Source organism: Battus philenor, unplaced genomic scaffold (genome assembly GCF_028537555.1).
Source record: "Battus philenor isolate CCGP_79_NKW_IND1 unplaced genomic scaffold, ilBatPhil1.0.hap1 SCAF_19, whole genome shotgun sequence".
Lineage (NCBI taxonomy): Eukaryota > Metazoa > Arthropoda > Insecta > Lepidoptera > Papilionidae > Battus > Battus philenor.
The window spans coordinates 10,183,366-10,210,262 of record NW_027181681.1 but is presented as its reverse complement, the minus strand read 5'-3'; the positions used below and the strand labels follow the sequence as shown (position 1 = coordinate 10,210,262).

The following is a 26,897-nucleotide window of genomic DNA, read 5'->3' as shown; positions in this document are numbered from 1 at the left end:
TTCCGCTTCATAAGACTTTCATCTCACACTTTATGGTAATAAAACACATATTCTATTGTATTCACAATCGAGCATACGTGTTATATGGTCCATTAAATATGGCGCGTCATTGAAATGTTATCAGCGTCCTCGTTGAAGTACAAGTTATAGCTAAGTAGTATCAGGCACGCCTTTATGTAACTTGATAAGGGCTTAAAATCAAGGTAGACGAATGATTTTATAAAACAGTCATCAACACGAATATCATAATTTTAACAGTAGGACATCCATTGCTGGACATAGAGGTGGCCTGTCTCCGGGTCTACCGACGACCCAGGCATATATAATTTATATTATTGAGACGATTCCGGCAGCTTGTGTATATAATAAAAGAGATAGAACTAGTCAACAAAAGGAAGAATCACGAACTACTATAGGTAAAGGGAAGAAGACATCTTATTAACACAATGAACAGATAATTACCTTTTGTTACCAGACGTTTTAAATGCGGCATTACTGCAGTCACGTCCGTTTGTACAATTAATTAATCACAAATACAGGTCTGCGGCTATTCAAATCAATTCAATTTACATTGCGGGCTAATCTAGTTCGCTCCTAGCTTGTTGCTACTTCGGCGCTCTTGTTACAGCAATCGTTAATAATCACTTCTTAATTAACGTAACTGTAGGGACCGACTTTCTAGTAGTTAGCGAGTTTCGGTGATCTGGGGTTAGAAAGTTTGCAACTAACATAACTCTTGGTATATAAATTATTATAGGTATATTATAAACATATCTTGCTCAAAGTCTGAATGTCGAATCATTGAATGAATGAATGGTTGAATAGGCGAATGATTGAATGGATCGTCGTATAAATTAAAAAAAATGTTTTAGTGGCGTTTTTTTATTGCGTCTTATATTACTGTTATGTATATTTAATATAATATTATATATATAATAAATCACTATCGATAAAAAATGTGTCGCTAAAAACAAATCTTCAAAAGGGCACGACCAAGTCGGCCATTTTTTAATTTTTATGATAACATTTTCATTTATTGTTTTTACTTTTACTTATTCTCACTTCATTAACTTATCTTGGCATCGCCGGAATGCTTGACTGGTACTGGTGGAGCATGCATTAAATATAAAGTAAGTCTATGTACTTTTTTATTTATTTAATTTTATTTTTTCTTACATCTTATCGGTATTCCCTGCTTGACAGGTATCAAAATGTTAGGTTGTCTAGTAAAGATCGCCTCAAACGATAAGACTGCCCCTTGTACCATATGAGTTGTTTCTTTTTTTTTTCTTCTATTTATTGTATATGGTGTACAAGTGTTAATAAATGTTAGAGAACAATTATATTTATATATATGATATATACACATATATATATATATACATATATATTTATGTATATAAATGATGGATATAAAATCATGTTTCAAATTACTGTCTTTGAAGAGTTTATGTATTGTAATTTTACGATTATTAGTTTCTTCTGACACAGAATTAATTAAATAGCGTAGTGGTATTACAGAAAGTAGAAAATTTCAAAATTCGGATTACTGCACACTAAAATTAATTATTGTTAACAATCTATCCCTGCAGAATTTGTACTGCCTGAAGTTTCTTGTCGTATTCCTGTAAAACAAATATATTTCTTTGACATATTTAGGAGAGTTACAGGTCGATTGAAAATAGGTACAAAACTTTAAAGCTCTTTGCCATCAAATAAGTTATATACAGAAATAAGTTGTATATATATACGTAAGCATACTACTATACTACTAATACTACTATATTTACTAATTAATAATAAATACATTATTAAATAGAATGATATATTACATACACATATTACCCATACATATATACATAAACTATGTGATACAAAATCAGAGAACAGTTATGTTGATTCTTTCGCCAAAAGATCTCGATTTATATAGAGTTTAAATAAATTAAAACTTCAGCTAGATTTTTATGGATAACTTGAAAAATTCTGAGAAAAATAGAAATAATTGCATATTATTGCTCGAAAAAACCGCAGAATAAATGTAAAACTGTCACTCAGTGTATCATAAAGGCTTGCAATCAATATTTAGACACATATTTATTGAACCAAAACCCACAGTGATAAAAGACTGACGCACGCTAGGCACGTCTATCGATGAATTGGGTTGACGTATTAGCTCGAAGATACATTGAAGTGGAATTAGTTCGGTCTTTTTCTGACGGATACATTACCAAGCGTATGTTCAAAATGATCTTTGATGTGGAAGGAGATATTTTTGTATAAATTGTTCTCATTAGATTTATAATATAAACAATAAATTTGGTCGTGACGGGTGGACGTGGGCTATCGCTTTAGATTTCCAACAGTACCGGTTGTATGCAACCTGCAACCATATCCGCTTTCGTCTTATGTATTAGTCAATTACTAATGTATCTAATTTTTATTGACTTTCTGTATAAATTTAAATAAGTCAGATGACTTTTAGCGCTAAGTATCCTAACGATTTTGCCGAGAAGGAATTACCGTACGACCAATGCTATTAAAACGACTGATGGTCGATTGAACAGTTTCTCTAACTGTTATGTAAGAAAGAAGAGTCTCGCTGCACTCGTCAGCCTTCAAATTACGCAGAGGGCACCTAGGCTAAGAAGGGCTAGCTTTTTTGTATTGTTTACAGGCGAAGCATTTGACGTATGCCTCGCTTGATGTTAAGCGATGAAGTCGACGATGGCACATGCTTGCTTAGAAGTAACCTATTTACTATGGTCTTGTTTTCAACTCTTTTAAAGTAGCGAAGCTTGCAGGACAGTCTTTGTTCGTGCCGCAGCATTCTACTAGTTTACCGAATTCGAAGACCATCGAGATCTTAGCTCACTTCGGTTAACGCTCCATGGAGTAATTAGGCTCAAGGGCTTCCACGTGCGAACCTGGCATTGGGCTGTGACTCGCCGATTATTCTCGCGTAGTATTCTGACAGAAGGACGCCCGAGAGGGTCGCCCTTGGCTTGTCCGGTTGTCCGGTATTTTCTGGCTAATATCACTTCTACTACTTCGGAAAGCATTAGCGCTGGGAGAAGTGGCGGAAGAAACTCCAGCAGCCCTTCTGTTTTGTATGATCGACAAACGACAGAGACAGTAATTACGTATTCAAGGATCTAATTCGCGCTTAATTAAAAATAATCTATATTACTGGCCACTACGATAACTAATTCCTCAATGTGAATATAATTGCTCGTTCGAAATTCGAACGCCGATTTGAACTCAAACGTTGACAGTCATTGTTTTTGGCTTAACTAAGATTGGAAATGGCCTTCAATGTACACACAACATAGATCAAATTCAAATTTAAAAAAATCTTTATTCAACATACTTATGTTATTATTACTACGCTTGTTGACACATGAAATCACTCAGACCTGAGATGAACAGATAAAAGAAACTCAGCAGGGTTTAAAAATGTTTTTAAAATAATATATTTATTTTTATTTTTTATATGTTTATTCATAATTATTATATTTAATAAACTGCTATGAAGTCATTTACAATGTAGAATCCTTAGCACATAACCGGTATTTGGCATTTTTTTAAAAACGTGGCAATGGAAAATTTTTGAGCAATTTCTGGAATTTTCTCGCCAACCAAGAAGGAAGAAATAAATGATGTTCATGTGATTTCTCACTGCCACGAGCAAAACACGTACGTACGTATGCTGTTAAAATGTTTTTAATTTTTCCACTCTCGTCTTTTATACTGAATCACGTGATAAAGAGTTCAAAACATAACGTAAGTACAAGATTAAAGAACTATTTCGGGAGCTTACGTTCCGAGAATGAGTATTTATCATACGCATATATTCTCTTTGTATCGAGTATGTGTATTTATGTGCAACTATTGCACATAAATCACCATAAATCTTCATTCTCTGTGCAATCTCAATAAATAGGGTATTCTTTCGCATTGGCTTGGCGTTTGTTTATATTGACTTTTATTGGCTAAGCCAATAAGATTTTTACGTGTATACTGTCTTTAGAGAAATTACCTTTATAAATTCTATCTAGACGAAAATTAATGATCCATGTATTACTGCCTAAATTAGCCAATTGTCTCTTTCCAAAGGTCGATGTGCAATATTTATCGCCGAGTTCTGTAATGGATTTCACCGGTTTACGATAGTAATAAAGAACGTGTAAGTAAATCCAATCAGACTTCGTATTTTATTTATGTGCACTTTTAAAAACTATTTCACTCCGGAAGGTAATAAATCAGCAGAAGTTAAAATACCACTACGTGCTCTAAATAAAATGGATTCTATGTTTATTCTCGGGAATTCCTGCAGTTTCGGAAGGCGCTCTTCCACTAACGCGATTTTGTATTGGTGGAAAAGAGAGGTAAGCAGTGATTAATCTGAGCTTGGTAAAGCGGTAGTTCAGGTGCGGCATTTTAGTACAATAACGATTAAATGGATGCTGCAGTGACTTCATTTTTTTGTCTTATAGGTATAAAAGAAATACCTTACTATATTAAATAGTAAAAACTCCAATTTCAAGTCTTAATCAACATTAGTTGACATCGTATTGTCAAAACTTCGACGGTTTGGCGTAGTCCAGAGGAAAAATTAAAAAAAATATATATTTTAGAATTAACACGCTATTAATCGATTTAATCGTTTTTAATATAATTATCATTTACTTACAAAACTGAGACTTGTGATCGCGGGTTCAATTCCCGAGATACAATCTTATAATTCACACTTTGTACATTAATCTTGTAGGTTTGTCACTACTCACAAACAAGTTACCACAGGATGGATACCACCGTCCTCAGCGTACCATAATACCACACTACGCTCGTCAACCCGCCTGCCAGGCATGGCGATTTTGGTATATCGCCCTCATAGATATATATGGGTGGAAATAAATGTTGTTGATGTTCTCTTAGGAAGCTCATTGTTGTCAAGAATTCTTAATAAAACTTTATTTGTAAACAGCAACTGTTGAGTTTCTCGCAGGCTCTTCTAAGCAGAGTTGCCTTCCGAACCAGTGGTGACTTACCGTAGAAATAACCATGATTGACGATTCAACTGTTCGAATAAAGAATATTTTGATTTTTGATTTTGGGACCCTATGCCTGGCAAAAAAAAAACAAATAACTAGAAAACAAATAACATGATCATATTTTATTGCAATATTATTTGTCTTATCGCATTTAACTGGACTTTTTTTAATTTTGATTGACGACAATGTTGTGTTTTAATTAACTCTGTGGTTTATTCGAGAGTAAAGAATAATATTCTGCGCTACGTTATTCCTATTTTTTGTTTGTTTTTGACCAAATTATATTATTTCTCGCACCGTAAAGAAAATATAGTAAAATCTATATCCCTATTTTTGCATTCGTCAACATATTTTACAACTACAAGCTATCTCACAAGGTGGACAGGCAACCTGGTTAATGTCGTCGGAAGACGCGGGATACAGGCCTCTTACAACCGGAAAATAATGGGGAGGTCTTTGTCCAACAGTGGACATTTTATGGCTTTTTATAGGATTAAGTTTTTGTTAATATCACATAGTTACACCTAGGGCATAAGGTAAATTAATAAAAAATACATGGAGGCAAAAAAAAAATCTTAAGACTACTCCATAGGGTTTCTGTGTTCCATACATTATCAATCTTGTGTATTAAATTCATGATACGTACGTGGTTATGACGCAATATAGATGCAATTAACGGAACATCTGCGGCACACTCAAAGCTGTAATCGTATTATACAAGAATTAATTAACATCGGATCGGACGACTTAATCATCGGTTCATTAATTATTTGCGCTAAAGACTTCTGAGATAAACGACTTGTAAGCTATTTTAAGTCGCAATATTTAAAACACTTTATTTAAATAATGAATTTTCCTACGAGGCTTGAGGAACAGAATTTTCCTAATAAAACTGACTCACCCTATTTATTTATTTATTTTTATTTAATATTCTTTATTGTACGCGATAAGTTACATTTAAAAAGTTTTACAATAATATACAAAAAAGTACAATAGGCGGTCTATTCACACAAGGCAATCTCTTGCAGACAACCATAGTATGGAAAAGATAATAGTACTTATAAAGGGTAGTTTACGTGTACAAAAAATACATATTCACAAACAAATGAACATAAACATACATAGACATACATACTTAAAAAAACATACATATGTATATAACATATATACTTATAATAAGAAAGGTTTAATACATATTATAAATATAATACAATAATAAATAAAAACATCTAACTGACTTCGATCAGTATTGATTCGATCGCACTTGCCTCAGAAAGAAGCAAGAAGAAAAAGAAATGAATTAAGAGATAGATAATTATAGGTCTAGTAAATGGTTCTTAACCTTTTTCTTAAAAATAGGTAGTGAGTATCTTTATAAAGTAATACAAGAATACAGAGTAAAAAGCTGACTACATCATGCAAAATTGTCTTGGACATTCCTAAACGAGAACTTTACATATCGAAAATATATTTATTTACGCCCAATTGCTAGAAGACTTTCAACTAAATTGATGTCTTCATCATCATTTAGGTTGAAATACATCCACTGGTGGACAAAGGTCTCTCCTATATATTTCCTGTAAGACCAGGTGGAAGCGGCATGCATCCAGCTTCCTTGAAAACGGAAAATGGAGAAGAAGCCGATCCTGTGTGAAGGCTTTTTTATCCTTAATAGGCGAAGCGTTTGACCTCTATCTCTCCTGATCTTGATCTGAGCCACGACAATGTCTATGATGGTACATGCTTGCCTACAAAAAACCTATTCACTCTTGTCTTCAAGACTCCTAAGTTATAATTGGCTGGAAATAATGACGCCGGTATGTTGTTCCACTCCTTGGTTGTTCGCACTGTAAAAGAGCTCCAGTACTTTAATGTTACAGCGATCATCAATCTCTTTGTTCTGCTACTGTGGACTGTCCACTGCCCCTCTCGATAGGCTATGTCGGTTCCTCTGTATAACCTCATCTCTCGATCTCATAGAACAATCCCGACCATAGCCCTCTCAATATTAAAAAAATACTGTGTTTTTTAAATACTGCGAGGGCTATGTCTTTAAAAAAAACTGTACTTTTTTGGAATAAATTAACTACAGAAAAAAATCCTGATATGTATAGAAAAAAACTGACGAAGATCATATGGCAAAATACGTAAACATGATATGAGCAATGTCCAATAGCTCTATATCTTTTTTTCAACTGGAAATTCATTTATCAATATCCCTCATAAAAGTTTTCTCTCAGTTCTATAAAATACTATTCAAATGTATGTTTCAAAGTAACGTACCCGTATCGTACTAAACTTCTGAGTTCTTCGTTTAAATTCTGTAAGCGGACTTCACAGACGACTGTCTCTTTAAGATACAAAACTTTCGTTAAACCTTTTAGTTCGGCTTTAATATATTCTAGATTACACAGAGCAGAAACCAGCTATAGCCAAGTTTTGCGGATACAATGTTATGTAGTTTGGTGATCCTAGTGCATTAGCAGTTTTCTGGAAACTTTTTTATGGCAATCCTATATAATTAATGAACGAAGTATGAATAACATGACATTGTATCCCGAGAATCGACCCCATTATCTCCCATCGCAAGTTCTTTATCGCTAGGCTACCACTACTCATTATATTTTAGAATTATCACTTTAATTCTGTTATCAATGTGTCAAATATATTAATTTTCTAATAGATAAATAATGACCGATGTAGCTGTTAAACGACAATCAATAACTACGTCTATATACATATTTATGTATGTATACATATGTTTATATATAAACAACATAAATGTCATACCTTAGTGACATTCACACTGAGACACGTTCACACTATCACATTTATTTTGCGCCATCTGCTACAATATATGCAATGATTGTAATGATTTCGTCAACTTGTCAAGAAACACTATTGGAACCTTCGAATTGACGCTCAACGATTCTTAGTCATCTAATATTCATTTATTGAACAGCATATGAAAATAAACTTTACGTTGTAGGAATTTGTGTTGTAAATGTAAAACAATGAGGCGTTCAATATACCCTCTATACGTCTATAGAGATCACTTAGGTGCATCGATATTTTGAGATATTCACTTGAAAAGACGCTTAAGTGAGAGTGGTTTGTGCGATAAAAATTTGGGCGTATTCTGTTAAATAAAGTAAATTGTACCAAGTACTCAAAGGTTTTTTTCTACGTCTTACACATACAAGTTTATAGGGTTATTGATTATTGGTGTGAATTCTTAAAAGGGGTTGATGTATAGCTCATTTACTGTTAATTAATGTATGGCACACGCCCTTAAAATCAATAGTTTAAGAAATAATAAAAAACGTATTGATTATATGGCATGTAAAAGCGTTTGCAAAATTAGGATTATTACATATTAAAATGAATTATTGTTCACTATCTATTACTGGAGACTTCGCACTAAAAAAAGGTACTGGCCTGTCGCTTACCAAAAGAAAAGATAAATTTATATAGCATATTTTAGACAAGAAAAGTAAACTAAGTTATTAAACAAAATTCACTTTTGTATTTTTTTATGATAGGAGATACTTGTAAAAAATTTAAATCTTTTGCTGACCCGTTAAATATACAATACATTTTTTTTTGTATAAACGGATAAAGATTTGTAATAAACGGAATCAGTTTATTCAATAATTTCCGCAGAGCATTATTGGACAATCATTAACAAAATTCGAAACGATTATTAAAGATAATTTGACAAAAAAAGCTTGACAGTAATATAATATTTAAATCACAGGAATCTTTGGTAATGATGTCACTTGATTATTTTCATTTCATATAGGATATATCTAATAAAGTGTACATGTATTATTACCTTATATAAACCTGTATTATCAAATTTTAATAAAAGATGTGTTGTTCTGGACTTTCTTCCTGCTTCTACTCCATAACTATAACACCTTACGCAGCTTAGAGCTTAACAGAGTAGAGTCAAAAATAACATAGATTAAAAAATAAATTAATAATAAGTTCTGTTAAAAGTTCCAATGTTGAACAAATGAATTTCATCTTTTTTATTTATATTTTTTAAAGCTTTTGCACCAATCATCTTTTACAAATAATCAACTATACGTTCAATACTACTAACGATATCGTTTTTACACTTTTTAATTGAAGTTTTGTTTTACATTTATTTTTGATGTATAAATGTTGTTGCGACTTGTTATTTCGCTTAATACGCTTATCCCATATTTCTTCACTCAACTGTAGGATGTTCACTGCTGAACATAGTACTTCTTTACAGTGATTAAATTCCAGGGATAACTCATGAGCCATAGTTCGATCAGTTACATTATTGACTTGACCGATTTGGAAGACCAACAAATTCTTATACTGTTTACAAGTCACTCTATTGAGTGAAATAACTAATAGTTTTATATACTACAGTGTAATGTTCCTAACTTTACCTTGAAATGAAAATACAGAATGTATTTATCTTTAATTTAATATTCTAAAACTAATTATAGCAAACAGCAACAAATTATTCATATTTATCGACACTTTTACTACTAATATTCTGTAATTATAATTTATACTTTAAATTCAGTATATCATTAAATCCAACAATAAAATAAAAAAAAAAAAACAATATCAACCCAAGTACGTGATAAGTGATCTATTATCGACAGCGAAATGTAGAAAATTATAAAGTACTAATATTATTATTAAACAATAAGAGTCTACTTTCAGTTGAAGGTCAAAATTTAAGGTTGAACGTATTTTTGATGCCAATAATTCTCTTTAAGATGAAATAAAAAATAAATTTGATGTGCCATCCTTGCCACTTAGGTTTTTGAAATATAGTTCACAATCGATTCACAGACCTTCTAAATATATAATACATATAATATTTCATAAAAATCGGAGAAGTACTTTCAGAGGAGTATTGCAACTAACATAATGGCATGGGAGTTTTAAAAAAGAAGATAGGTTCCATACAATTGTTATATCATATACGGTAATACAATTTGTAATATCTACATCGAGAATTTTCAACGAAATGTTCCATGTGAAAATGGTGCTATTTTCTATAACAAAATGCGACGCTTTTATTTATATTTGAGAATACCTGCTACACTCGATCCCTTGGGTAATGTTTGAAAGATAACTATGTAAAATAAACCTTATGCCCAAGGAAAAGAGTTAAAAACATTTACGTCCAGCCTTCGTGCAATATTCAATTTGAATGAATAAGTAATAATTTTTTTAATAAATTTGTTTATATAGTTATCTAAGACAAAATGGTATATACATCAATGTTTTAATTGTTTATGAATAAATTCAAAATAACAAAACAGGCCTAAAATATGTACAGTATATTTGCGACAAGCTATAAAAATTATATTGATTTTTCCAATATTTTACTACTACTAAATGTTAACTTTATATTAATTTTCAACGTATCAACGCTTGTGGGTTAAGTTTAACCATCTATCTTAACTTTTGTGCGAAAACTTGTAAGTACGGTCGTGAAATTGTAAAGTTTATACAAGTTGTGTAAGATGAAGTTACTCGCCAGGTTTAAGTTGCAATTATGTGTAGTACTAACGCTTAGAAAGGTGTTTATGGTCACGATTAACACTTTCAGGTGTTATTAGCATATAATTTTAATTAAATAATGGTAAAAAATAGAGTATAAACGTTGCTTTAATGGTACAAGTGTATCAATAACAATACATATTTGAACTTAAGTAGTTACTGATAATTAAATAGGAGAGTTATTGAGAAACGAGTGAAGAGAAATGCGTGCTTTAGCGTTTTATCATCATCGTCAGCATCATATCAGCCGTAGGCCACCCTCATAAATCCCGCTCGGAGACGACGCCGTCAGCGCAGGGACGAGCCTCGCGACGGCCCTCCGAAAATGTTGTTCCGCTACCGTAAACAAGGCCTTCGGAGCCGAGGGTGTTTAAGGAGGTGGCCCTAATCTACCACCAGCTTCAGCGACTTTCGGGCCAACGATGGGTCGATGTGGTCTCGAACCATCACGATAGCACCACGAGGGTTTCGAGCGTAGCGTGAACCTTACACGCATACGTCGGGACGGGCCATCTAAAATAGTACAGCGCAAGGAACCGCGCGGCGATCCCTGACCGGGAGATACCACAGTCTCCCACATAGCGCTTAGGGCAACCACCTGAGGGTTTTTAGTGCGTAGGAATCCTACACAATTCTGTCCTCCCCCCAAAGATTTAGGCCACCCATATATATTTCTGAAAGACAAGATAATATAATCAAAATTCTAAATAAGCAGTTCAGAAACGGTGAAAGAAAAGACGTGAAGTATGGATGGTAATGGAATGAAACATTATGACGAATGAGAGAAATTGAGAAAGATGAAAGAAGAGCGTGGAAATAAAATTAGAAAATAAATAAATTATTCGAAAATTTGTTTCTGTGTACCCAACACAGGGAAATGCAGGAGAATCTCACAATGTCGAAGGCCGCAAAAAAGGAACTGTTAGAACATGGTACTCCTGTTGACCTTCTTATGAATAGTTTTAACAAGTTCTATGTTAATGATATGATATAATATAAATAAAAATTCTTATGTAAAATGGCGATTGCTTTCGTCTCCCTAAAACATGAGATCGTAAATCTCATTAGATTATAAATTTCACTAAACACTACTTTCTTATAATGGAAACATTGCTTGGTTACTATTAACTTTAGAAATACTGATCGCGATGCACCTGAACGAAAAGAGATATGTATAAGATCAACAAAAATATTTTCGTATTTATTAAAATAGCTACAATAACAATACATTATCATTGCTAAACGCATAACATAAAGGAGAATTGAATAGTTTTATTTTAATAATTTCTTTAAGACATTAAAAAGTTCTTTTGGATGAAAACAATAATGAAAAATCGTGTATAAATACTTCTCTTCGTATCTATATCTATTTATAGTCTTCGCCGATGTAGTGTCAGGGATAGTAGTAATGTTGAGCAGAACTCTTGAAATCATTATAATTGTATTAATCTTGAACTGCTGTCACAGCTGGGACACAATCCTCTTCTCATAGAGTGAAGATGTGCTAATGGGTAGACGGCACATTTAATATTCTTTATTGCACACGCTAGAAAACATATAAATAGTTTCATAATAATAAACAAAAAAGTACAATGGGCGGTCTTATTACAAGAGGCAATGTCCTACAGACAACCATAGTATAAAAACAGTAGAAGCATAAATAATAGGTTGTTAACGTAAACAAAACATACATATATACAAACATACATACATATGTACATGAAATATATACTTATAATAAATAAGGTATAGTGCTTATTACGATATAATACATTTTATAAGTATAATTAAAATAAAATAATAAATAAAACTTCAAACTGTCGTGGCTTGCACTTGCCTTAGAAACAATAAGGAAACAGAGAAAGAAAAAGAAATGATTTAACGGATATATTATCATAGATCTTATAAATATTTCTTAGCACGTCATATGTGGTAAAATATTTGGCTATAAACAAAGAAGAATGCGCCGGCATTTTTAATTTCATATTCTCTAACGATCTCAAAGACTGCTCATGTGTATATTGAAGAATTTGAAACCTTAATTTGATATAAGAGGGGGTAAGCGGATTGAAAAGAATATCGTAAAGTAGACAAAGAATGTGAGCATTCCAATAATGTGCCTACTCTTACTTACTGTCAAGATTTCTATGCACTAGTTGAATGTTCAACTTCGATGAATTGTCAAAAATTATATGAATTTATTTATATTTTTACTAAGTTATACCTTTTTTTTTCATGTAAACTATTTACAAATCCCAGCCATGTTTACGGCTGCAAGCAGTAACAGCAAATAAATACAAAAATAAAAATAATCGGATCCCTTACTGAAAATCATCGCTAAAGTACTGATTAACCCTTAAATGCATGACATTTATTTTTACTTTTAAAAAATCTTTTATAATATCTCGCAGATAAATACACCACAATGCAGGGAAAAATAGAAAAAAATGTAATTCTTTTAATACCTATTTACTAAAAAAAACCTTATGTTGCAGACATACAACACTATACATTTACTTTTTAGAGGGAGTACTCATTTTAGGTTAGGTTAGGTTAGGTTAGGGCAGTTTTTAATCATTATGCATTTAAGGGTTAAGCTGTACTGTATTACGGTACCGAGTAAAGGTTCCCATTGTTGGTAAACTTATTACGTCTTAAATTTCATAATCTTCTTATTATAAATCAACCAGAATCTTCTTTCTTTTTTTAAATATCTATGTGTGCAAATACAACTAAAATATTTACACAATTTTACAACTAAAAGCTTCTATTTAACTGAACATTGTTTTTAGTCAGTGAACTAAAATAATATAATAAAATTAAAAAAGTGTTTTTATTGTACACAGTAATAAAAAAAAACATAAATTAGTGAGGATTTATTTATTCTATTTAATGGTAAAATTTACGTTTCTCACAACCGTTATAAATAAAATCGAATCAAATTTGACATATAACACTTATAGATATAGCTACCTTATAGTTAACATAAATCACGTAACAATAATAATCTACTCTTGGGCAGTCTATTTCTCAACTAACTAGTTGAATGTATAATCTACATAAAGAAAATTAATACTTGGGTAAATAAAACAACCAAAGTAAAGCTCGTTAGTTGGAAGGCCGATGACACTGGTTGTGGAGCTCTATACAAAGCGGCATATTTGTTGTCCCAAAACGTCATTCTTTGCTCATGAGGATTGATTCTTTGACTTTCATGTGCAACAGAAACATTTGGTGATACTTCTCCACCACTGAACAAGAGATATGGGAGTCTGTTACTAGTTATTGCTTGCCATTCAGCTGCATTCGGATAATTTGGCGTCCTGTGGAAAAACAATGAAATATTGTTTAACAAAACAAAAATATTTAGTATAAGATTTATAATCTGTTTTTCATAAGATTCAATTTAGGTTTTTAATATTTCGTAAGATGATGTGTAAGGTAAATCCAGGTACTTTAAACCACCTGGTCATAATATTTTCGCTGTTAATGACCAGTTTCCAAAGATATCTATGAGGGATTATACTATAATTGCCACACTTGGCAGGCGGGTTGGCGAGCCTAGTTCGGTATTATGGTACGCGGAGGATGCTGCTGCCCATCCTCTGAAAACTTGTTTGTTGCAATGGCAATCCTATATGTACATAGTGTGAATTATAAAAGACTGTTTATCCCGGGAATCGAACTCGCGCTGGCTTACCACTGCTCATATCTCATGTACATAAATAAATTTTAGTTTCTTAGAACTTATTTACACCATATTTATACAGAATAGTTTAAAATAAAAACTTCAGGTTTTACTTTACGTTTTTAAATACATTTTTCATTATATTTTTAGTTGTAATAATAATATAAACACTTTTATTTGTTTCTGAATGAATCCACAGGCAGAGAACGTATTTTCGGAAACTAATGTCATTGTTTTGCAATGACATTCGTTTCCGAAAATACGTTTCTAATTTAACTTTTTCTTCTAATTTAACTTTATTTTGCCTCTCTGAACTTTGACAGCGATAAGAAATATTCTGTAATTTATAGTTATATTTTTAATTTCATATAATCATTAGATTAAATATATCTATTTTACTAAGCAATTAACATCTACATGTTCTTTATGTTAGAAATCTTACGCATTTGTAAATAAGTCCGTTTAGAAAAAAGGTTTTATTTATACGCATGAACTGTACATTTAGTTTTTACGAAATAATATAGGATTGAGGCGCTTAAATAAATAAATGTAGTTAAGAATGAAAAAAACTTTCCAGTTAACTTACCCGTTATGAACGAACGATGAATATCGCTTAACAAGCCATCGCATTACGGTTGTATCGCTCGGTGTTAAGTCGAAATTCAGAAGATAATTCAACACCGCGCCATGTCGAACACCTGTTAAGGGTATTTGCGGTAAAGCCCAGTCTGAGTTATAAGTCCCTCTGTAAGTAAACTCATACAGCCTCACTTCCGCTCTGGAAGTCAATGCCCTCTCCCTTGCTCCTCTTATAGAAGATACAAGTATCATTGTATCGCCGTGATAATCCAAGTAATCTTCTATAGTCTCCATATTTATATTTCTCTGTCCAAAATAGTACTCCCTGATAGAATTAACAATTGCAGTCTTGTTAGAATTAGACGCGATATCTAAGTCCACTTGGATAAAATCTTCAAAGTTTGTTTGCATCATTTCCAACCATCCACCGAAAGCAGCATTCAAGGCTCTTATGGTTCCTTCTTTATTCGTATATCCAGCGATGTAAGGTATGTGACTATAGTTACCTGATCGAAGAATATTGATCGGAGCATCGGCGAGGAATGTGTTATTACCATCAACATTATTCTCTATGCAAGGTGCAAATAATGCTGTGTTATTTAGGAATCTAAAGTCAGTAAGTGCGTTAGCTAATATATTTACATCAGTACCTGCTAGCAACTTTGCAAGTTCTTCATTTGTTTTATCAGTGTAGCTAAGTTTGTCACCTAATAATGTGGCATACTGAATAGGATCATAAGCAATAGCTACAGGAGATAACGCAGAGCCACTTTGTGTGATGGCTTTTTGGACGAGATTTTCAGCTAAAGGCGACAAAGTGATTAGGTCGACCATTGCCGCACCAGATCCGTGTCCGAATAAATTTACGTTGAGTGGATTTCCTCCGAATCCCGCGATGTTTATTTTTATCCATTTCAAAGCTTGAACGATGTCCTTTAAACCGGCGTTTCCTGGCGCTTGTTCGACTCCGAGACATAAAAATCCGAAGACGGATAGACGATAATTAACGACTACAACTACAATGTTTTCATCGACAAAGTTTTTGAATGAACGCAATGTCGTATCAGTGGTTGTATACTCTTCTCCCTGTATCCAAACGAGAACCGGTTGCGAAGCTGTAACGTTCCGGGTGAATATGCTGAGAGTCAAGCAATCTTCAACTCCAACTAGACCTCGAGATGTTGGATGGGCGCATATGACGCTGCTGTCCACTGCATGGAAAACACCTGGATAGGTGGGCGGCGGAGGCGGGGCCTGTAAATGTGTAAAGATACCATAAAGATTTTTTAGAGACACATTCAAACATACATAAAGTAATAGTGGTAATTAATATAAGGTATTGTTTAAAATCCACATATAAGGTGGATGGAAGAGGATGGAAACAGGCTACTTTTAGAGTCCTATTATAAATCTGTAGGGATGGCCTATGTCCAAATTGCTGGATACACGTCTTGAAGCTGTTATAATAATGATGTGAAATACAATACAATTGCTCCCTGGCACTAGTTAAGAATTGTGTCCCAGGAAACATCCATCTCAGTTAACTCTTTAATATAGAAACATAGATTTACAAAAAGAAAAGTAAAAGAGTACTTAAAGGAAAAAGAAAAATATGCGTGTGTTTCATTAGCTACTTAATTAATAATAATTGAGATATAAATGGTTCTCTATCTTCATATATATGTTTCAACAGCTATTATGATTTTATAGATTTACAATAACATGAAGTAACGGAATTCACTTAAAGATTATGTGTAGCCAATTAAAGGTTTTCAATGTTGATAATTCAAGAACGAGTGGTATCAGAGTACCGTTCGTGTACAGAACCGGTGTGGTTATAAATTAAAAAATGAGTATGTTTTTCCTTCAATTTGCTTTCACGTAGGGTTACATATAAAGCCAAGTTGATGTGCTTATTATTAACAGTAAGATATATTTAGAATAAAAATATGAGCCTGTAAAAACAGCCTTCGTGATTATTGGCCTTTGAATGATTTGATTTAGATTTACCGCTATTGGAGGGGCCATGATTTTTATCGAATTTATTCGTTAGATAAATTGTATGGATTTATTTAAAAAAATACTCTAAGATACACTCCAACGAGGATTTTGTAGCTAGGTTGAATAACCGTAATAATATTACGCTATTTAGAATTTGTTTTAATTAAGACATGTGACGATACCAGGCAAAATATTGACTGAGTCAAATAGATAAATAAATATTTATGAATATCGCCTCTGAGAATTTTATTCGTGTTATCAAACGATAATAAACATAGGACATTTTGCGGTTGTCAAATAAGTGATGAATGATCATGGTGTGAATCCATATGTATATAAAAACGGATCTCAATTTCCTTCAATTACACGATAACTTTGAAATGAGTTTCTTAATACTATAGATAACCTCTAAAAGTAAAAAAAAATCAAAAATTTTCGTACATATTTCATATGTCAAATGCGCAAAAGTTTCAATATTTATTCATTGAAACTTTAGCGCATTTGACAGTTCGACATGAACTTTGCGCGTTTGACAGTTGCTAATCAGTGTTCACAGATCACAAAATTAATTAATTTATTTCAGATTTGATTAACAACTATAGTCATCATTGTGAGTAATGTCATAAGTCTTTTGCAATGCGATAGGCCAATAAGGCAGTGCAAAGAGCTAACTAATAAGTGATTAAAATAACCCATCAAAGCCAAATATTTCCCTAGAAAAGTAAATTTTCAATATTGAAATCGAATTATTATGCGATGTATAGACAGAAAATTAAATTTCATGTCTACTCTATTGATTCACAGCAAGATAATTGCTTGCGTGTTTTTGTGCCATGTTATGATATGAATATGAATAATGTTAATTTTCAGGCTTTTATCATGTAGAATAAATTATAATGCGACCTAATTTTCTTTTGTTTTCGTTATGTCTAAACATGTCTTTGTTTTCTTTGTAAGAAATTCTTTGTAATAAAGAGAAATATAAATAACTTTATAACAAACTCAAATAAATTACTTCGATTACTGAAATTAGTAAAGTAATTTGTTATGAAATCCAAGTACTTTCAACCGTTATCAGTATCAGTGTCTGTGATATCTGGACTACGGACGCCATGTTTTAATCACAGATAATAATATCGTTGACATAATTTTAAAATGTACTTCTCGATTTGATTTTTGTCTGAGTGTACGCATGTATAATAAATTTCCACAAGCGACTTCAGACCTTTTTCTTGATTATGAATATAAAATTAAAGGTAAATTAATTATAAGAGTTTTTAATTGATCGAAATGTGTGGAACTTGGTTTGCAGGTCTATTTAAATGGTTTATGTTAAAATGTATGTATTTATTATATATATATATATATATATATATATATATATATATAGAACTATTGTAAAATTTCGTTAAAAAGAGCAACCGTCGAGTTATTGGCCGGCTCTATTCAGTAGATAAGGTTTCTGAGATGGTGGCAGCTTGCTATTTACATTGTTAAAATAATCGACAATTTAAAATTGCGTTCAAATGCCTACTTTAATTAAAAAAAATATTTTAATTTGGTAAACATATGTTTTTTATAAAAGAAAATGAAAATAAAAATATATTACCTTAAATCTATTCTCTCCGGACACGAAACCCGCGTAATGTATTCCGTAAAAAGCAAAATAATTTCCATCAGCCACCACGGAACCCTGAATCCATCCTTGCGTAGTATTCACTGTCGGACTGTCTTGCGCCTGCGCAGACGCTATTATGCACACAAGCACATATAATAACATCGTCACGACTCACACACATACGCGCACGAAAACGGCGTGCGGCGAGTTCAGCTTGCATCGGCGTAATGGCTGAACGCAAACGCTCTGACGCGATATCACACTTTTAAATAATATCAACTTATTTTTATCGAGGATAACGAATCAATGAGGTCACCGTTTCTCACAAACTGCCCACCACGATAAGGAATTGTTAGGTTTTAAAGGAAAGCATAGCACACACTTCACAGAATGTTTAGGTTAATAGTCGTTAAACATTGATTGCGTAAGATTTGAAGGAAGTGAGTCATAAAGGTACTTGGATTGGGCGTGACACTAAATATTAAGTGTGGCGGTGTGGCGACGTCGAACCGGTAAACGTGGGTAGGCCCTCTAGTATGCGGATCGACGATATAGTCAAGACAGGGAGAAGATGCGGGCAGCACAAGGCTTGTCGTTGTGGTGATCTTCGGGGGAGACCTATACCTTGCTGTGGGCGTCTTTCCGCTTACTTGATGATGATGATTTATGCTAATGATAATTCAGAAAGAGAATTGCTACCGTAGTGAAAATTTTCATATTTTACATCGTACAACAGTGAGCAGTTTATTAATGTATTTATATCACTAGAGTAACTTTAACCACCTTTTTTATAATTAGGTCTATTGATAGTAATATAGGAACTTTATACGGGCATATTATTTTTAGCGTCATCTTGTATAAAATACATCTGACAAATATGTGTATATTAATATGTTATGTAAATGTAGTGACATATTGCACAATATTAAAATACATGGAAGATGAAAAAACAAAATAATTTCCCTTAAAACCGTGCCAAAGAAGTAATAATGAAATTAATATTACATAACTATTCATAAAATAAAAACAATAAATTTTTATTTAAAAAAAACGCACAGTAAAAATTCAACTCGTAAGTATAAAACATACAAAAACACAAATTTAAATTAGGAATTAAAATCTATTTTTGGAACTATTCATCTCTAATTGAAAACAAGCGTGTACGCTTCTTACTAGACCAAAAATTCTTCGAGTAAATTCGTTAAATATGTCTGGCACAGGAATGAACAACACGTGGCCGTGGTCCGCGACCCGCTTGCAGACCGTTTAACATGTTTAAGCGGCCCGCCAAGCATTTCTAAAACTGAATTTATTTTATCGACTTTCTGTCATTAATATATTGTTATAAAATAAATTATAATAAAATGGTGGTACATGCTATACCGAATTAAATAATTAATAATAACCACCGATCAAAATTGAGTGATGCACGATTCGAAAGCTGAATATATAATTACATATTTATATATTTGAATAATACAAATTTTTCCTTTTAATATTCAAGTATTTTCGTGTTCCGTTCTTATCTCTTTTATTTAAATTTTGCATTAAAATTTATTTATTTTCTTACTTTAATGTTCATTAAACATCATGTGCGACCCGCCAAAAAAAAATTCAATTGAAATTGGCCCATCAAAAAGGTTGCTCGCCCTCTAGTCTAGTACAATCGTTGGGTTTAAAGAAATTAGTTCAGTATTAACGGCTCTGTTAGTTTTTTTCTTGTTTATCAAGTGGCAAACATAATTATTCTTATCCATCTACACAAAACTCACGATTACTTTATATTTAAGCCCGTTCCGTATAGAATTACAAAAAAGTTTGAAGGGTATATATAGTAGGTTATGTATATATAAGGGGCGTGCTAGAACAAAAAAAATTGTGTATTTATCCTTATTGACAAACCGCGATATTACACAATAATGTAAAAAAATTGAGTGTATTCAATAAATAATTATATATATATATATATTATTTCTAGATTTAATCTTAAATGGCCTATATTGTGGTATAGCTCTGTTTGCCCTGCTTATCTTGATAGAAATCGCACTGAGAAATAGTTTATCTTTATTGCGAAATAAAAAAAAATTGTCGTCACTTGAAAAAATTTACTTTTTTTATTCAGTGGCGCATCCTTATTAAGATGTCCCTTCTTCCAATTGTCAACTAAAAGACATATATATTTTTTCGACGTGATATGGGATTTAATTTTTAATATTATAATAATAGAATCATTATACGAACATCGATTAGTAATATGCCTAATTGTAGATAAATTTGTACATGCTGTCCCATAAATAAACGTCTAGACAAAATATTATAATAGAGTTGATACAATCAAAACTCGAGACTTCGCAGTTTTCATTCTCGGAATACAATTAAATATAATTCACACTGCGCATTAATTATATAGGTTTGCCACTGCTCACAAACAAATTTCCAGAGGATGTTCAGTACCGTCCTCTGCGTACCATAATATCACACCGAGATTGTAGATCATCACCAAAAACATCTTTGAAGAAGGTACCTTGCAGTGGGCGTTTATGAGCTGGACCGACGACGTAAATTATTTTTAAAAGTATTGCTATTTCAATTAGTAAATGAATTTAAAAAACCACGTATCCTTCTTTTTCTTTTACTTTCAATTCATCGTAACTGTTTTGGGGAGATATTTTAAGAAAATAGAGCTGTTGTCAAAATATTGACTTAATATGATCACTGCTTCCAACTTTAGCCGATGATACACGAGATTTTTTTTTTTAAATATTTTTTTGGGGTTTTCGACTACCAGTTCCATCATCCGATTACGGCTTGACGTTGATTTGTGGGGTATTGGATAAAATGTATATATTATTATAAAGACAATATGATAGACAAGGTAGATATAAGACCTTATTAAGATCGTTGAAAAATGTCGGAGGCAGGCCACTTTCACCGGTTTCATTGGAAATTTAAGGGGAAGTCCCGTGTACAGCAGTTGAGGTTCGACGACTGAAATGATGGTGCTAATGATAGACAATGGTCAAGCAACTTAGGCGCTTTTCTTTTAAAGATTTTTAATATAAGGGTTTTTTAAGATACTGATCTTTTGATTTTTATTTTATTTTTAAATACGATTTTGTGTTAATTTTTATTTGTACTAATTATTTTTTTTATGTTTCCAGGTAAGATCTTCGTAATATCAACTTCATGTTGTTAGAAGGAAGTAAGTTAAAAGTGATACGAAAACTTGTTGAAGCTTTTGTAAATTGAAAATTGGATTCTTACTTTGCAAAATAAAATACAGACTAATCGGTATTTCATTCGTCAAGCTATCGTTATTTACAAAAATCTTAAAACTTGCTTCTCAGTTTAAAGTGTTTTGAATTAAATTACCATATCAGTATTTTTTTATTTATATATTTTTGTACACCATGGATAATAAATAAAAGAAAAAAATTAAAAAAAAACTTGAAGAAGAACCATTAAAAAACTTACAGTCAATAATTAAGTTTTATTTTGCATGTTTACATAGACCTTTGTAATTTAAACTTACGTTCCCAGCATTAGAGAACCAAGACATAAAGGCAGCTTATACATATTTTAATAACAATGTGTAAAGTAATGACTCTAAAATGAAAATGCTTGTTTTTACTATATAATCATTACAACGCTTGTTACTTCTGAATCTATTAGTATTGATTTTGGATAGGATGCATTGACATTACCTGGTGGCAAATGATCTAAAAACTAAACCCATTTAAAGTTTTACACCTATAATTATTCACTCCGTAGTTATTTAAATAAATAACGAAGTTTTCTTTACGTTTTAATGTTTGTGTCACAGAGTTCTATGTCAAAATTTATTACGCAAATAAACGCCTCTTTGAGACATTAGATTCTACGTAAGAAAATCTTTACGTGTAATTTTACTTATGAATCCTAAATGAGAATGTTTCATGTCTCATTATAGTTACAAATATTCTTTATACACAACGATTAAAGATACATAGTTAAAGTTTGACAGATTATAAGTAATACAGATAAACCGAGAAATTGTGCTGAATCTGAAGTTGTTGGCAGCGGAGGAATCTTGTAAAACTTCGAATAAATGTCGTCCCAAAAGGCTATCGTTTCTTCTTTCGGATTAACCAATGAATATTCGAACATCGTTGTAAAGTTTGGAGACTCTTCACCTCCGCTGTACGATAAATAATAAACTGAATCTTTCACCGGTCGCCACTCAACTATTCCAGGAACATTTGTTAACCTGAAACAAATTATAACAATTTTTATAAAATTTTTTAAATTAAATTAGTTTTGTTTTTCTAAGTTGAATTCACTCAATCATACAAAGTTATGAATGTCCAACACGCTTATGTAGTTTTCCATATTATGTCTTACAATATCAAAAATCTTAACTCTGAAGTTGAGCTTATTGTAAAACAAATATACTTAAATCCCACACAATTAGGTGAATAAATACTACGACAAAGCCAACAAAATAAAAAGGATTAATTTATAGTGATTTTATATGCAGCGGAGGTCATTATACTTAGAAATCTCTCCATAACCTGGTGAAGGATTTAGGCCTGCCAATAGCTCCCTAAGTAGGATTATTTATAATTTAGTTGGGGAGAGGGGTCTGGTCATGCAATATATTACAAGGCCCCCTTAAACCTTCGTCAGCCCCGAACACCGTATCAGGCCCTTCTTCCTACAACGCGACAGATAGTGAATTCTTCAAATGCTGAGAAGTTATGTCTCTAAAAATAAATGAAGATAAATATGCTTCATGTATAACAATTTGATATTAGATATATAAATACAATTTAATCTCTTGATTTAATTAAAAAAATTACTCACCCTGTACGGATAAATATCGCATAGCGATTCATTATTGACTTCATAACACTTAAGTCTACTTCCTTCAAGTCGTAATTTAGCAAGTAGTTTAAGATACCGCCATGTTTTACACCTGTTACAGGAATTTCCGTAAATGTCCAATCTGAATTATACGTCCCTTTATATTCGAAACTGTAAAGACTTACATCAGCTGTAGATGTTTGGGCTCTTTCTCTCAAACCTCGTACCATTGATACAAAAATTATTGTATCTCCGTGATAGTCAGTGTAATTATCAATAACCTTCATGTTTATAGCCATTTTCCCGAAATAGTGTTCTCTTATGGAACTAACTACGATGCTTTTATTTTCTTTTGTCTTAAAATCTAAATCGACTTGGATAAAATCGTCGAAATGTGCATTCATTTTTTCTAACCACTGGTTTAAAATAACTTTCTCTGCTCTAATTGTTCCTTCTTTATCCGTATACCCTGCTACGTAAGGTATTTGACTATAGTTTCCTGATCTGAGGATATTTATTGGGGCATCGCTAAGAAATGTATCGCTACCATTTAAGTGATTTTCAATGCACGGCGCAAACAAAACTGTATTGTTCCGCAGCTCAAAGTCATTTAAGTGACTACTTATTAAATCTATGTCAGTTTTTATAAGTAAATTGGCCAATTCTTTTCTAGATTTATTAATGTAACCAAGTTTCGCCGCGAACATTTCCGCGTAACCAATCGGATCATATGCTATTGCTGTTGGAGATAAAGCGGATCCACTCTGTACGATAGCCTTATTTACGAGACCTTTAGATAACGGGGATAAGGTGATGAGGTCTACCATATTTGCTCCGGATCCATGTCCAAACAGAACCACGTTTTTTGGGTCACCACCGAAATGGGCTATGTTATTAGAAATCCACTTCAAGCCTTGGACTATGTCTTTAAGTCCAGCATTTCCTGGCGCTTCTTCAACTCTTAAACATAAAAATCCGAAGATCGAGAGACGATAGTTTACTTTCACGACCACAATGTTTTCGTTCATAAAATTTTTAAACGATCCTTTAGTTGGTTTTGTTCTTGTATATTCTTCTCCTTCTATCCAAACCATCACTGGTTGAGAAGCTGTGATATTAGGTGTAAATATATTAAGAGTTAAACAATCTTCTACTCCTATGTAATCATCCAGTGTTGGTTGGGCACATATAACAGTATCATTGACAGCTTGAAATACGTCAGTGTAGTTGGGTGGTGGTGGAGCCATCTAGAAACAAAAGATACCAATGCGATCTATTTACTTTATATATTCGATGATTTGTTATTGCTGTAAAACCTTTAGAGGGTGAATTAATATCTCTACTCAATTAACATATGGTACAACGTATACAAAATAAATAGTTTAAGAAATAATCAATGCGAAATCTGCAAATGCCAATTGGACAACAGTACAAACCAGGTCAGAATACAAAAAAGTAAATAACATAATTTTCGAAATGTAGATGACTATACATTAAAATCAATTATTATCCACCCAATTCACACCTATAAGGATAATTGTAGTTTTTTACTTTCGTATTTGTAGTCTGTAGGAATATGTAGACAGGTCAAACACCTACACAATGGGAACGTTTTTTGCGCCAAATTTATGAACTGTTCGATCCGGTTCCAAGGCGAAACCGGTCTATACTAATCTCTAAAACATAATTTGGGCTCATCGTGTATATATTTGAAGGTTATTTAGATCCATTGTTTATTTTTAAAATAACACAGATTTCATGTATTACTTCGTATACCATTGTAAAATAAATATTTAATTGACTAGAGCTATTAATAATATGTACTCATTAAATTTGAAAGTCTATGCCTTGCATTGGGTGATTCCCTTCGTCTCACCCCGCGCATACTTCAGGCGCGGTACGGCGGTTTCGGTAGCCCTATAACGCCTGTTGGTTCGACTGTAGATAGTGCAAGTCAGGGATTATCATAAATATCATTATACTAAGTTTTTAGAGTGAATTGGAATACGAAAGTATTATTTACACAGAGTGGTTGTATATGTAAAATCTTTAAAGTTTTAACACCTTATTTCGTTTACTCTGTTTAAAGAGATATAACATTATTATTTTTCTATTGAAATTCGAAGAGACTATATAAATACTAAAGATATAGAACTTTTAACAGTATAAAGTCTGTAGGAACAGATAATAAACGATTTATTTTTAATATGCAGCGATTTGATTTTTGTATAGGGTTAAATATACATTATTTGACTGGAATCTATACATTTTCTATACACCAATAGTTTAAACGATTTTGCATACAGCGGTAATAGATTCCCCAATTTTAAATTCGGATTTATTTGTTCACATTACACATGACTGTGAAGTTTAGTTATATATATTTATGGCAACTACTGTGTAAGTCTACAATAGATAAACATACAAAAATGTAAACGTTTACTATTTTGCTATTGAAGTGTGTAATTAAAATAAATAAAACATACCTTAAACCTGTTATCTCCTGACACAGGCCCTGCATAATGTATGCCATAAAAGGCAAAGTAATTTCCATCAGGATGTTTTATTCCTTGTATAGATCCTTGTGTAATATTAACTATCGGTGATTCCTGAGCGTACGATACTCCGATTACAAACACTATGAATAACAAAAACATAGCGGCATTCAACTACAGACACGTCTGAACGCCTCACGTCAAAAAGCAGACTGACTTTTTCAAGGCTATTTATATTTTCCTTAACGCTAATGTTTTTTTTATTATTCGACAGACATCTATTAGATCATAATGACTGTTAGTACGTTGGTTAAAGAAATTATTATTTACTATAGTTTAATCTATAGTGTTATAGTACTAATTATTCCTCATAGACATTTTTACGTTATAATAAATTAACGTTTAAGTGGGGTTCCTATGTGTAATTAAAAATCCACATTGTTTATTTTAATGAATGTATAGGTGCTAAATGTTGTAATTATCTCGATAAGTATAGGTTCAGTAAACCTAGACGTTTGACCTGAAGACTAGTATCAAAATACAAACCACTCAGAGAATAATGGAGAGAAGCTTGGATATCAAATTAAAAGAAAAATTAAGGAACACAGCCATCTGCAAAAAAACGTGTGAAACTGATGCACTTACCTATTTCCTCCAAAGAAAGGGGAACCTGTGCAGGTTCTCGTGCCAAGGTTCTCTGATAACAGGTGGACACAAAGGGTTATAAAAATGGACGGGACCATTAGGTACCAGAGCGAGAGGCAGACCTAATACCAGATGGGTTGACGAGATCATGGCTACGGCAGGTCACGGTGGCTTCAAGTTTCCAAAAATAGAGAAAAATGGAAAGCTTTGGAGAAGGCTTTTACACTGAGGTGGTCCATACAAACTTACAAAATTATCAAAAGTATTATTTAAAGTTACTAATTTTAAGTCATTTGTATGGAATGAAGGTTTATTATTACAGTTCCTAAATATATAATTACTATACATGGAAGTCGTCGTTTAAGTATAAACATCCACTATAACGCATTGTTATGTTAATAAATTGTTTCTTTTGGAAT

General features: G+C 32.3%; 3 protein-coding genes across 3 annotated transcripts in view; 1 reads left to right on the top strand and 2 right to left on the bottom strand.

Moving 5' to 3' along the window:
* Nucleotides 1-26,897, top strand: part of Trpm (transient receptor potential cation channel, subfamily M) — a 268,334-nt gene that overhangs the window by 62,957 nt on the left and 178,480 nt on the right. The window lies entirely within an intron of this gene.
* On the bottom strand, nucleotides 13,476-18,715 carry LOC137921386 (venom carboxylesterase-6-like). Its single transcript, XM_068764125.1, has 3 exons — nucleotides 18,488-18,715; nucleotides 14,885-16,131; nucleotides 13,476-13,933 (listed from the first exon to the last, which is right to left on the bottom strand). The coding sequence occupies exons 1-3, from the start codon at nucleotides 18,656-18,658 to the stop codon at nucleotides 13,666-13,668; spliced, it is 1,686 nt and encodes a 561-aa protein (XP_068620226.1). The 5' UTR covers nucleotides 18,659-18,715; the 3' UTR covers nucleotides 13,476-13,665.
* Nucleotides 22,461-26,026, bottom strand: LOC137921507 (venom carboxylesterase-6-like). The gene is made up of 3 exons (XM_068764288.1): nucleotides 25,825-26,026; nucleotides 23,339-24,585; nucleotides 22,461-22,742 (listed from the first exon to the last, which is right to left on the bottom strand). The coding sequence occupies exons 1-3, from the start codon at nucleotides 25,993-25,995 to the stop codon at nucleotides 22,472-22,474; spliced, it is 1,689 nt and encodes a 562-aa protein (XP_068620389.1). The 5' UTR covers nucleotides 25,996-26,026; the 3' UTR covers nucleotides 22,461-22,471.

What these genes read in the sequence shown, in the direction of transcription:
- LOC137921386 (XM_068764125.1), bottom strand. Translation starts at nt 18,658, where the DNA reads ATGTTATTATATGTGCTTGTGTGCATAATAGCGTCTGCGCAGGCGCAA. An exon ending in CCGGAGAGAATAGATTTAAG is followed by an intron (nt 16,132 to 18,487) that starts GTAATATATTTT and finishes ACACATTTACAG; the next exon opens with GCCCCGCCTCCGCCGCCCAC. An exon ending in TCATCGTTCGTTCATAACGG is followed by an intron (nt 13,934 to 14,884) that starts GTAAGTTAACTG and finishes GTTTTTCCACAG; the next exon opens with GACGCCAAATTATCCGAATG.
- LOC137921507 (XM_068764288.1), bottom strand. Translation starts at nt 25,995, where the DNA reads ATGTTTTTGTTATTCATAGTGTTTGTAATCGGAGTATCGTACGCTCAG. An exon ending in CAGGAGATAACAGGTTTAAG is followed by an intron (nt 24,586 to 25,824) that starts GTATGTTTTATT and finishes TTTTGTTTCTAG; the next exon opens with ATGGCTCCACCACCACCCAA. An exon ending in GCGATATTTATCCGTACAGG is followed by an intron (nt 22,743 to 23,338) that starts GTGAGTAATTTT and finishes AATTTGTTTCAG; the next exon opens with GTTAACAAATGTTCCTGGAA.